Here is a 13,906-nt window from a genome sequence, read left to right as displayed (position 1 = left end):
TCAGTTTTCTCATATTATACTATTTTTGTTCCAGATTACTGAACGCCAACAAAATATCCTGCCTCAGGAAAGATACTTTTACTGATCTTCACAACCTTAACTTGCTGTAAGTATCTATTTTTCTCTTTATATGTTAAAAGTTAACTGTATATATATATATATATATATATATATATATATATATATATATATATATATATATATATATATATATATATATATATATATATATATATATATCTTTAAGATATGGGGATAAGAACTAATGCTAAATCAATACTAACATGGTTAGATCAGCGTGTGTAAGGTAAAAACATAACTTATAACTGCGAAATTTCAAGGTAAGTTATTGTGGAACAAATAAAAAAAAGCTTTTATTTTTTATTGTTCCACATTAAAAAACAAAACTTGAAAAAGAAGAGCTGAAGCTGAAAATAAGAAGAAAATAATCTTAACATTGTAAGTATGCCGATGAAAATGTGATAAACTTTACAGTAGACCCTCGTTTTACGCGGGGGTTACGTTCCACGGAAATGCCGCGTAAATCGAAAACGCGTAAATTGAGACCCGCTATATATTCGTGTAAGAATAAGGGTTAGGTTCCATAGATAAAAAAAACTACTTCACTCTAGTGATGACTAATTGTATATTGAGCTTAATGTGTACTTATATCGATTTTTATGCACAACATGTATAAAGAAAACATAAATTAATCTCGTGCTCTATTTATAAAGAGGAGCTGGCAATGATAGTCTTTTGACAGTCATTAAGAATTTTTCTCTGTAATTCTTTGCAGAACATTAACGTATCCATGAGCACTTGCGTCATTTCTATGATAGAATCTTCCTTCACTAACAAATCATAAAGATCATTTCTATTCTCTAGGAATGGCTCAAAATTTTCAATGTGAACGTTTTTGGTTGTGTGTCACCGATGTCGGTATCCTCGTTGGTTTTGGCCGCCTTTGTCACTTCTAAAAGCTCTTCTTCCAGTGAGTTCTAAACTGTGTGAGATCAATAACTTTACTTCTTGAAAGAGAGCACTCTGAACCAATTGCATAAAATGTCTCCAGTTGGCCCAAGCTCGATTATTAGCACGCCAAAATGCAGTTTATTACGTGTAATCTTTAGGAGTTTGAATTTTGAAAGAGGGGAAAAAATTATCTGTGTGCATTGCCGCATCCGCGTGAAACCGAAACTCATCCGCGTAAAATAAAATAAAGGTGTCAAATATTAAATAGCGTATAATCGAATCCGCGTACAATAAACCCTCGTAAAACGAGGGTCTACTGCAATTGAAAAGAGAAATACTACTCTGCTGAATTTTGATGCATTGATTTCATTGATTAATACAGCTTCAGTATAGTCATTATGCAATATAGACAGTTTGAATTTGATTTTATATACAATGGGGTTGTTTCCTTCTATCAAAAGTACTATTTAAGCCACTGAAATTGATATAATAAGCGGAAAAAAAAACATGTAAGTTTTTTTTTTCGCTTCATTTTTCCAACGCTTAATTTTTAATTATTTTTTTTAAATGTCTGATTTTGAAAATAAGGTGTGGTCTTTATGACGTCACAAATGATGTGCTTTGGCGCATCTGTCTAACGCGTTTCCACGTTATGACAGGGTTATTTGGTTTAAACCACGTTGGTTTATACCATGGTTTTAACCATGGTTTAAACCAATTGGTTTAAAAAAAAAGCCGAAAAAAAAATCCATTTTACAGGTTTACATTGATTTTCCCACACATATTGAAAAATGTAAAATTCCATTTATGCTAAGTTCCTAGCTAAGTTGCAGAGATAAATACTAAAATTGCAAAGTTGCTTCTTCAAAATGTATTACAAGCTTTAATCGAAAAAAAATATTAATATATTTTTTATTTCATATACGTGCCATAAAGCAGATTTCAGTCAACTTCCATCATTATGCTTAATTTGCATGATTAGTTAAGGTTTACTAAGGATTGAATCTTTTATTGTAGATGCAATTCATTATATTGCTCACTCCTGTTGCAGGGGTGTGACATTTTTGCCCATTTATTTGCTCTTTCCTGGAATTTTAACTTTGAGTTGTAAGGTAATCAACAGTCTAACTTAATTGTTTGCACCTAAAAATTAAGATTTGTTCTACAGGTGAACACAAATAATATTTTTTGATTCAAATTAAAAAAAAAAGTTTATACTTCATATTATGATACATAATAGTTCCTTATATTATAATGTAGGAAGATTAAAAGACAAATTTTTAAATTCCCAGAACAAAATGCAAATGTATGTGTAAAAATTGATTGAGAAATATATAAATCTTCACATATAAACTACACTCTCCATTGGTGTTTTTTTTTTTGGATTCTGTGTGCTCAAAAGATTTTGATTGGTATACACCTATGCTGCTTTATGACTATTGGGTGCAGATAATTCTTAGTTTTGTTCCCCCCTTTCGTTCGTTGGAATTGGGATTTTGGTATTTGCTTTGCCTTAGCTAACCTGTGCAGTTTACAAAAGTTACCTACTCATATTGTTTTAAAAAGAATGTCTAATTCTGGTAGAAAAAAAGACCTAATCTGGCTTTCATTTGATGAAATCACAAATGAAGCCAGTATTTCGTATCAAAAAGGGTCTATATAAACATGCATACTAATATGTTAATCAAGTCAAACATTTCAATCAATATTTCCCCGCAAAAAGCTATTTTAATTATTTAATTTAGTTACCAGATTTTGTTCTAATCTCTTTAATTAATCAAGAAATTAGGTATAATGTGACTGTTGAATAACTATTAATTACATGGAACCTTAATTACCTTCCGAAAATTGTTTTTCTCGCAAATAGTATTTTAACCAAAAAAACCCGGTTTAAACCAAAAAAAGTTTAAACCCAAAAAAAACGGTTTTATGGTTTTTTTGAAAAAAACCGGTTTTTTTTACCAACCCTGCGTTATGATAAGCGAGAAGCGAATTAAATATTGCACTCTACGCTATCAACCATATCGTTGCCAGTACATGTGAGTAAGGAAGCGAATTAAATATTGTGCTCTGTGAATGGTGCCAATGAATGGCAGTTCATCATTTGTGATGTCATCGGCAAAAACGTAAACAATGAAAACGCACCAATTAAAATAATTTTAAAAAAATATTAAACTTAATCAAATTATTTAAAAAGTAGTCAGATCGTTTGTTTTTAAACATGATCTTTCAGAAAAAAATACTCTTAAAATTTCAGAAACGAGCCCATTGAATATATATAAGTTTTAATATTGTTAAGCGTTTTTTATTGCTAAGGCTATCTGAATACTAGCTTTAAAGATGTATGCTTAAAAACTACGAAAATCAAATATAATTTTCATAGCAGTTAAAATTATATTTTCCTGAAATGTGCTTGTACCTACATAAAATTAATCTACAGTATTTTCGATATTATATTTACTCAACTATATGACAGTGAACTTTTAATTTAATTTTTATTTAAATGAATTAAAGTTTGTATGAAGTTTTTAAAAAAATATCATAACAGCATATACTAAACCTATTGCTTTTAATTTCAGATCTCTATATGACAATAATATTCAGTCTTTGGCCAACGGAACTTTCAACTCTTTGCACAATATACAGACGCTGTAAGTACATATATATTTGACATTTTGAGCATATTTCACTTGTGATTTCATGTTTTGTTATTGCTTCGAAATATTATTGACTAAGTGAAACAAAAAAAATCTAAAAAATAACATTTCTATGCCGTAAAGCTTCGCGAAATTAATGCCAGCTGAAGATATATTGTGCATTTTTAGAAATAAAAAAAATTTTTTTGTTTCTCAATATCCGTGAATTTTTTTTTTTTTTTTTTAAGTAAAAACTGTGCAATCAAACCAATATCCAACTTTTTCTCCCCCTCCCCTTCTTATTTTTCGTCAGCAGTAGAATAGTTGTTATTTTCGCATTAAACTGTTTAATTTTGTCGACAAAATCAATTTGATGATTCAATTCTTCATCGTAAACACTCTTCTATGTTAATGAGATATTAGTTTTCATGTGAATCAGTTTAAATACACTTATTGACATTAGTAGAAATAAATTAATTGGAGGAAGCTGAATTATATTCATTTGAGCATCAAAACTACGAGAATCGTTAGCGCAACGAAGAAAAACATTCTTCCTTTTGGTTACCATGTTATATCTTGATGCAGAATATCGCAAAACCACAAGATAAGTTTGTTAAGCTCTACTTTTTTTTCTTTTCTTTTTTCGGAAGTGTCCAACTTTATTGCATTGTGAAAAAAAAAAAAAAAGGTAAATGTTCAAACTAGAAATTGTTTAAATGTTGACGAAATTTAGCTGTAACCATTATTTTGGGTTATAAATTTCACAGTTGTCGAACATTTTTGCAAATACCGCTGTATGAAGCAGTAAGTAACCAACCCTAAGTCAGGGCTAAGGCAGAACTGCATGCAATTTACCGACAGCCCGGTTAAGGTGGGCCACGAAAAGTTGAGATTTTGCTCCGCCTCGTTTCAGAATTGTCCATTTTCGTGAATGGGCGATATGGAAGTAAAGTTGGAGCGGAATTTGCAAGTGCGTCACTGGTTCTAGAGATTGAATACGTCAGCTTGGAATTAAAGAAAATAACCAAAGAGGTAAAAAACTTTAATTTTGTGCGGTCAAGGCAGTTGTCTCATTGGGCAGGTCACATCCTTCGTAAGTGGGTGGGTCTTGGTTTTACTTCTTTCAGCAGCCATTGGCCAGAGACAACAACGCCCCCGATAATTAATTTCAATTAAAAATTTGTGCGAGTAGAATTGCAGTAAAGAATGCAAGGCTCGCCATTTTTACTTTTTCGCCAACTCAACGCAGTTGTTGCCGCAACTTAAATCTTTCAGGTCTGAATAATCACATTAAGGAAATATACAAGGAGTAAATTAATTTTTCATATCGCAAAAATATTACTGAACTCCAAAATATGGCACGCGTCCCTTCTTACTTCGCTACCTATTTTAAGAAATGGACCCACCCGTTTTCTCATATGATTGACAAGGGTCGTTTGTTCGCGGTCGGACTATATCTCATCCAGAGACTGCAGTTTCGTACTTGTTCTGGATTCGTTAGTCTGGAATAACCGAGCTGGAGGCAGATGTCATCTCATTGAAGCTGAGACTGCCAAGAAACTGGTAGATAAAGTAAATTTATTGAAATAATGAACGCTACGATACAAAAATGGTACAAACTTTGCTCTTCCAATTTTCAGCAGATTTTGCTTTAAGTTGAATCGAGATTTAGGTGAAAATAAGATTGTGTTAATTGTAACAAATTAAGCAAAACTGTAAGAGAGGTGCATTCTTTTGAAGGAACGAACCGCCATCTTGGCGAAAAGTTGAACCTTCACTTTTAAGAGTATAGCAGATTAAACACTAAGTAAAATCGCCCAACCGAATTACTCCAATGCTGCCGTACTAAGCACAAAAGTCGTTGCTGCATTTTTCATCAGAAATGAGTTACGGTCACCACGTGGTTCCTTGTAATATAATTTTCCTAAATAAAATGCTTCATGGTAATTTCATACAGTGAGAAGCAAAGGAATGTAAGTGAACTTTTTAAAATTTAGAGTAAAACGTGTTTAAAGTTAAGATTCTAAGGCTTTTTGATGCAGTATAGCCTCTAAATGTTCATGCGCTATTAAACCTAATAGAACCAATCAACTAGGTAGGCTTTACTGGAATTTTTTTCTTATCCTGCTGTGTAGAACCATCCACCTGAACTACTTAGGTATCATCTCTTTCCTCATAAGGGAGATTAAACGGGTTAAGTTAAACGGGTTATCCCCTAGTTTTTAATTTGGACACTTACATCCCTTTGCTCTCGCTAACTCATTTGTGAATGGGAAACACTTTTTAAAAGATCTGAAAAAAATATTACATCTAAATCTGGACGCGTGAAAATTTAAAAGGCAATTTCTTATTTTGAACTCAGCTGCAGATACTAATTTTGTGCGTAGCATGGCAGTAAAAACCTACCTTGCTGTTTTGAATATTCAACAGTATTTTTTGTACCAACACTTTGCTCCGATATTATTTATTTTCAGAGCAGTAAATATACCTTTTAAATAATATATCTCGTATCCTCGTATATAGCAAGAAAATTGACACAAAATCTTTAAAAACTGCCATTTCGAGTGCGTATGTCACTCAATCTTCATTATGTTTTAACCGCTTTGTGTAATTTATTCACCACCCACGAACTATCAACACTTCCTCCTTCTTAAAAATTGTTATGCATATTTTATCTCTCCTGCTTTTGACATGCGTGAATACTTAGAAAAGTGAAGAGAAATTCCTTTTTTTTACTTTTTGTTAATCATTTTTTGTTGGTGGGGAAAAAATAACGCTTCTATTTAGTTCTGTTTTAAAACGCGCGTCGTAAGCGTCTGACACTTCTTTGGATATATTTTTTTTAATATCACGAACACGGTAGAAATCTTTCTTTGGCAAACAGCTGAATATCCGTAACAGATATGCATGAATAAAATGGGATCGTTTCCAAAATTTTAAAAGTATTTTTTCCTGAAAGAGCATTTTTAAAAACATAGGATCTGTCCATTTTTTAAATAATTTATTTAAGTTTAATATTTAAAAAAAAATACTTAAATCGGTGCGCTTTCATTGTTTACACTTCTGTCGTGTGACATCACAAATGATGAAATGCCATTCAATGTTACTATTCACAGAACAAAATATTTAATTCGCATCTTTACTCACGTGTATTGGCAACGATATGGTTGATAGCAAGCGTAGAGCGCAATTTTAATTCGCTGCTTGATTATCATAACGTGGAAACGTAGTAGAAAGATGCACCAAATTGCATCATTTGTGACGTCGTAAAGACCACGCCTTGTGTGAAGAATCGGACATTTAAAAAATTAATTAAAAAAAACTGTTGGAAAAATGAAAGTATTTTCTGGGTTCGTGTTTTTTTTTTTTTTTTGCTTATTCTATCCATTTCAATGACTAAAAGCAGTACTTTTGACTGAAGGAAACCACCCCATTGTGTTCAACTTTTATCTGTGCAATAACGTAACAAAGGAGAGTTAGAAGGAAAGAAAGTGCCTAGATCGAGTTTTTAGTAATGCAATATTTAAACTTGTTTAATTTTTAGGAGGAATTCGTTATTCTTGTTTTTATTAAATAGTCTTTTACCCAGGAACAAGGTATGATTATGTCAATGTAAGGTAATTTAAAAACAAAAAATATTGTTAACTTATGATGAAGTTAAAGTGGGTTCAATGTACAGAGAGATTAGAAAGCTTTTCATTGGTTTTAAGAGTTCTTTGCACAAAATCTAATATGATTAGGAAGACGTTTGTTTCGATATACTGTTAAGACATATAATAAGTTTTTAATAATAACTTCTTTCTTTATAAACCTATAATTGTATTTGTTGTTATTGAATGAATGAAGCTATTATGAAAGTCATCATTGAAATTATTCAAAAAATTTTAATGTGAGAAAACTAGAGAACTTCAGAAAAAAAAAGCCGAGGAGACAGATCAGTTCTTGCCGCCACGTATTATTCGAGATTTTGGCTGTCTCTTGCCTGGTATGACTCTTCTAGGTTTTTTCCCTACCGTGTTGTACATAAAGGACAGAGTTGCCACAGCTCTTGTTGAAGAAATTGAAACACTCAACATCAAAATGACATGTGATGCATCTAGCCTGACAACCTAAATGTTGAACAGTCTCAAGAGATTTAATTGTTTAACACATATCCACCTATCCGCTAAATTATTTCTGTTACATTATTTGAAAAAAAAATTTTTTGTTCTAAACTTCATTGTCCTTTTTTTTTTTCCGTGAAATAGATTTAGTTGTTGATTTACAAATATGGAAACTATCACTAACTGCTGCACTTCGTTAGGTTCAAAGAAATCTAATTTTTAAAGAAAGGGTCGTGTGTATGACTGCATTCAGTTAAAGCATTGCAAAGTTACTTAGTTAAGGTTTTTTTTTTCTTTTTTTTTAAATATATATCTTAAAAAACAAATTACTTAAAATATGCAGTCCATTTAATATAGAATGCCATTTTGAATGAGCTATCGATGGGCTCGTTTGGTTATTAGTACCATACACGAACATTTACAATTCATTTTCGATATTTAACTGCCGCGACTTGGATTCCCGCAAAGAACAAGTTTAAGAAAAAAATCTGCATGTATCAAAAATGATCCCTCTCATCTATAATAGTGAGGTTTATTTTATATCTGTTTAGACAAAATAGCTGAAATAGTTTGTGAACTCATCAGTTTACGGCATCAGCACCTCAATGATTTTTATTTTCCCACGCATAGAAACAGAGATTGTAATTTTAAAAACCATTATGAGATAAAACGAGATATTAAAAAAGGAGAGAAAAATAGTTGGTTAGGTGAAAATTCCATTTCGTGTACCAAGGTGTAAAAACCGTTACATGTTGCCAAATCCATTTGGAACATGCGGAAATACTTTGGAGACCTGGCATTGCAGAGCGAATATCTGTTCCAAAATCTAACGGGAAAAATGTCCATCCGTTTTCTTTTTATTCCACGGTGATCTTCTAAATCATTAGAGGCTGAAAAACTGTTATCTCTCGTTGAAATGCAGCAGCACATCGGAAGGACTTTATGACTCTGCGAACAAAACTCGGCGATTAGATAAAGTTTTAATGTCACTTAGTTCTTCGTTGACAGATTAAAACCTGCCCTCCAGATGTGCTGCTCGGGCAGTCGAGTTTCCCTCAAAAAGACGGTTTTTTTCTTTTTATCAGGGTTGTAATTTAATTATATAGTGTCGTCTCTAGTTTTTCTCGGGGAATTCCTTCAAGAAAGATATTGCACCGTTTTGGAGAGATATATCATAGCTTGGAATGTCAGAATTCCGACTGTATCACAGCTATGATTAAACGTTCGCAATTAATTTGAGGCTTAAATATTTAATCAGGTTATCTAATTCTAATATAACCTTGTTACTAACATACATTAAGATTAAATTTTTTGATTTCACGACCACCGAGTATGTCTGTATCTCTTTAGTAGGCCAGCGTAGGCATTGCTCGGTTCAAAGTAATTTCTTGTCAGTTTTATTCTACTAGATTCGGAGCAGGAGTAACAGGGCGACCGAATTCCTCTCATCGAAGTTTAGCGTCTGTGCATTGACTGCGAAATTAAGCATTAAAAACACAGTGTAATTGTTGAACTTAACCATCGGAATTTTTGTTAATTTTTGCTTTGGGACTGAAGGCAATATGAAATTTGTATTCTAATTACATAAATCAGTACAGGAAGATTGAATTATTGCTCGCCAAACCATTTTACTCTCTATTATTTTGAAATTTGATGAAGCTTATGAAAAATTAATTTTTTTATGTGATTGACCGCTGCGAATATGAGTGTTATTTGATTTGCGATTTGGCAATTAAAAAAATATTGTTGTTTCTAATCTCAGACTGCTTGGCAGAGTTAGATCACTTCCATGAACACAAAAATTTCCAGGAAGACCGAAAGCAATAGAGGATCCCGGAGAACCTCTTTCTTGTAAAGCGCAAGGTGTGGGAGATCATTTCGGCTGCTCCAGTCGTACTCAAGAAAGTTCTGGATCAACCGAAATGCGCGAATAGGCAGAATAGGAAGCCAAGTTATTCTTAGGAGCAATTAATAAAATTATTATTTACTTGTTTGAGTAAGACGTTTTATCTTCATTGAAACGACTTTTTTTAATGAATGATAACACATTTTCAAAACATGTTTCTGATACCTGTATTTCTGAAATACATGTTAATATTCACTATGCTAGGCTACAATAGGGCGATTCCACGAAAAGTGGTCCTTACACACCAAAAAATTTTTTCACATAATTTGAAAACAAACCTTATTTTTTGACAAAAAAAAAATCTACACTTTTCAATTCTAGCATCAATTTTGAGTTTAAAGTATTTTTATATCAGAATTTTGCCCTCTTTGATAACATTTATACGAAGTAAAAAAACGCATTGTTAGTGAAATAAATGTAAGAGCCAATTTGTTTACTTAATCATTAATTTTTTTGGGAAAAACTATCAAATATCATTAACACAGATGCTTTATTATGATTATGTCTCAATTTTTTTCAATAAAGACTTTTGATAAGTTTTTAAACCCCCAAAATACGCAGGTCGCTTTTTATTGGTCACACACGTAACGCAAAAGGAACAACAGTTTTTCTCCAAGTTCAAATTGAGGGACTAGAAGAAAAATATCTTATATCATAAATTAACTTGATACATAATACCTGTAACCTGACTTTCATCTTCAAACATTTTCAGAAAATTTTTAACGATTCTTTTTGAAAGATGTCACACATGTAACACTTCTGAATGGTTTTCATAAAAAAAAACTATTTTTACGAAACAAATTACTTTACATAATTCAACTAAAAATATTGTGTGCTGGCACTGAAGCCAAGACTCAATGAGTGTTAAAAATAATTAATTTTAATGATAATATTAATAATAAGTAAATCAATAAGTAAAAATTGTTTATTTCATTCCAAAAGAGCAATTTAAACTGAGTATATTCGGAATCTACATAGTTTAAGATCAAAAGTACAATGTTCTATTTACCTTAAATTGCATTAATATATTTTGATAATTTTCGGTTTTTGAGAAGAGAAGTGAATAAATTCTACAGATGATTTAAAACATTCCAAATGGTTTTAAACCACATAAGTTCATGATAGCTTGACATTACTATTTAATTCGTAAACAAATAAAAATTAATCTTACTTCATTCTTTGTTTTGTGAATATACCCTTTTAGTCTTAAGTATTTCCTTAATTATTTACTTAATACCCAGCCATTACAGGCTATATTTTCACATCCAGAAGTAAAAATCTGTTGGTAAAGAACATAAAACCAGAAAGGAAAGCATTTTTTAGTTTGAGTTTTTAGAAGAATGGAATAGTTTTAAATAGCGTAGAAAAGAAAAGCATGTGTTGCTAGTCAGCACTAGCAATAAAATAGATTTCTACGTAAGCAAAGGTTTGTTTTTAGTTTTGGCAATTACACTCTTTTGCTTATAAGTGTTTCAATTATGAATCTGTTGAACAAATATATGTAACACTTCACCGAGTTATGAGTTTACGAATAACATTTAATACGTAGGTGATTGGAGACAAATGCTGATAACTAGTATAGGCAGTAGAAATGATGGTCGTAGCTCCATAATCTGCACTTAAAAATCTATGTCTCAAAAGTTTGAGTCAATGTTTTAGTATTGGGGAAAAAATTTCGGTTCAGCTTTGTGGGATATTCTAGAGAGCCATTTTAGTAACGCATTCACTTACTTTTTTAATTATAAGTTTTTAAATTCCTAACATGTATCAATTTTTTTTAACCCTAGGCTTTGCTCAGGAAAAAATGATCCTTTCATTCAACCTTTATATGAAAAGCAATATTCGCAGCAACTATGCCTCAGATGAACTTTGGTGCTCTAGCCGTAGCACAGAGCTCAGTAACCATAAATATTACCAACAATTGCAACATTACTGCCAGCTTAAACCTACCATAAAACCAGGATGTTAGCATTTACCACACTATAAAACCATGGAAAAAAAAGCCCTTTCTTTCGGAGAGCATTTTTGATTGCATTGCAGCTTAAGCCCCCACGTATTGTTTACACGGTCCAACCTACACAAAATGAGGTCACCAAACCAAACAAATTTTTCATCATCTGTTAATCCCCTTAAAAAGGACCCTTCATTTTTTTTTTCTTTCAACATTCAATATATATTTGATTATACAGTTTAGTCCCCCCAGTTTAGCCCATGAACTTTTAAGAAATAATATAAATAACGGCCCATTCCTTTGACCTCGGCTCCCCTTTTCCTCGGGGCAGTTACGGTTATAGGCAAGTCGGAAATCTGAGGCTGAGATCTAGCTTGGCGTGTTACCTCATGCTCTGAAAAGATAAAACGGAAAATGGAAAGAATGCAAGGGGGGAGTTATCGCGCTTGTGGTTGAAGATGGAAGTGATGGAAGTTTTTGAGGCAGAACGATTTAATAGCGCGCTATTGAGATAGTGGAAAGTAGGCGTTGGCCGAGATAGTTTTATTGGCAAATCGCTTGCGCTTATGTAGTATGGCGTTGGCAACCGTAACTGACTGAAATTGATTTTTCGGAAAAGAAAGTTATTATAAAAGCAAGTGAAAGAGGCTTTTAAATTGGTAGTAATTTTTAACACTTGATTTCGTTTTCTCCTGAGGCCCTGCTCCATTTTTTATGCGTTTTTCGATAAAGAACTGTGGTTGAGCACTAATAAGGTTCTTACATTTTATGGATGAAAAAAAGGAAGTAAAAAAACCTCGGAACCTTATTTTATTTTTCTGAAAAATTGACTATAGTTGGGGCAAATCCCACCTAGTAGCGTCGTTCTGCTGTCATTAGGATCTGCGTAGCCTTTACAATGCTGTCAGTTAGGTTTTCCCTAACTAGCTGTTTCATTTGTGTTTAACATTGATGCAAATTAATCAAAATTAATAGCTACAATACTCGTGTTAAATTTTCATTCCAGTATTTGACAGTGTCTCTTTCTTTCTTAGACATGCACGTTAAGAATAATTTTGATTTTGATTTAGTTGAGTTTCGCTTGATTTTAGTGGCTTTAGTTTTAGACGCAGTATTTTTAGTAGCAATTCAACTCTTCTTTTTAAGCAGTTTTTCTTACGAATTATTTATTAAATGGTAGGTGCAAGGTTACATCAATTGTCAATTTTAATGCTTTCTTGAATAACTTTTATTGCTATGCATTAGAGTCGACAAATTTTTGTGATTCTGTTTTTCTTACATTGTTGTATTTAATTTTAAAACTGGTAGTACGGTGTTTTTTTTTTTTTTTTTTGGGGGGGGGGGGGGTGCTTTTTCTTTAACAAATATGACCCTAGTGAAAATCACTTGTGTGAAATAAAAAAAAATGTTTCATTAAAATTTTAATTTAAAAGTTTTTCCCTGTGATAGATCTTTTGTGCTTTTGTTCCAAAATAAGTCAAAATTGTTCAATTAATAATGAAATTAGTTCGTCCTGTCAACATTAATATTCTTGTAAAATTAGTACATTTTAATTGATAAGCTGTAATTTTTCTTTTTTGCATCTCTTTTACATTATCGTACTCATTCTCTTTTCTTAAATGTGTCAGCTCAGCGACTAGCTCCCCTGGTCCACCGGACCGGAAATTTTACAACGATCAGCTCCAGTCCGTGATAAAATTTGGCCGGCTCTCAGAGATTTTATTGGTTCTCGTTAAACAAATTTCCTTCTGCAATAAATAATAGTGATATGTGCAAGATACTTTTAAATTAATTTTGTGCTTGCTTTTCATAATTCTCTCTCTCTCTCTCTTTTTTTTTTTTTTTTGAAGGTTGACTTTCCCTTGTAAAATAAGTATAATAACTTATCTTCACTTTTAATTATTTGTAGACGTAAATCATAATAATAATATTACAATTAAGTCATGTAAATTCTTTAATACCAAGTAAAGTGTTTTCTTTTCTTAAAAAAAAAATAGTTAAAAAAAAAAAGCCCTGTCCGCGATTTTTTTTTCATGCACTTTTACCGGTCCACGAGTCAAAAAAGGTTTAGAAATGCTGTAGCTAGCTCATTGTGACAAGAGCATTTTTTTAAATGAAATTTTTATCCAAGGGCTTCTAGACTTTGATAAATATCCTTTTTGCGCGACAGAAGTAACTTAGTTATTTTTTGTGTGACAAAAAGTCGAACAAAGAAGATGATGCACTGTGACACATATGCATATAATAGGGAAGTTTTCGATTTTTCAATCTTATTTTTATATGATCGAGTAACATGTATGAACATCATAGGTGAAAAAATTTTTGCGATACGATAAGT

General features: G+C 31.9%; 1 protein-coding gene across 1 annotated transcript in view; it reads left to right on the top strand.

Moving 5' to 3' along the window:
- Positions 1 to 13,906, top strand: part of LOC129220172 (protein slit-like) — a 442,768-nt gene that overhangs the window by 323,211 nt on the left and 105,651 nt on the right. The window contains exons 13-14 of the mRNA XM_054854526.1: positions 35 to 106; positions 3,552 to 3,623. Of these exons, the coding sequence (XP_054710501.1) occupies positions 35 to 106; positions 3,552 to 3,623 (144 nt within the window). The remainder of the gene's footprint in view (positions 1 to 34; positions 107 to 3,551; positions 3,624 to 13,906) is intronic.

This window comes from Uloborus diversus, chromosome 4, assembly GCF_026930045.1.
Source record: "Uloborus diversus isolate 005 chromosome 4, Udiv.v.3.1, whole genome shotgun sequence".
Classification (NCBI taxonomy): domain Eukaryota; kingdom Metazoa; phylum Arthropoda; class Arachnida; order Araneae; family Uloboridae; genus Uloborus; species Uloborus diversus.
The sequence above is the reverse complement of the archived record's forward strand: the minus strand, read 5'-3'. Positions and strand labels throughout refer to the sequence as shown.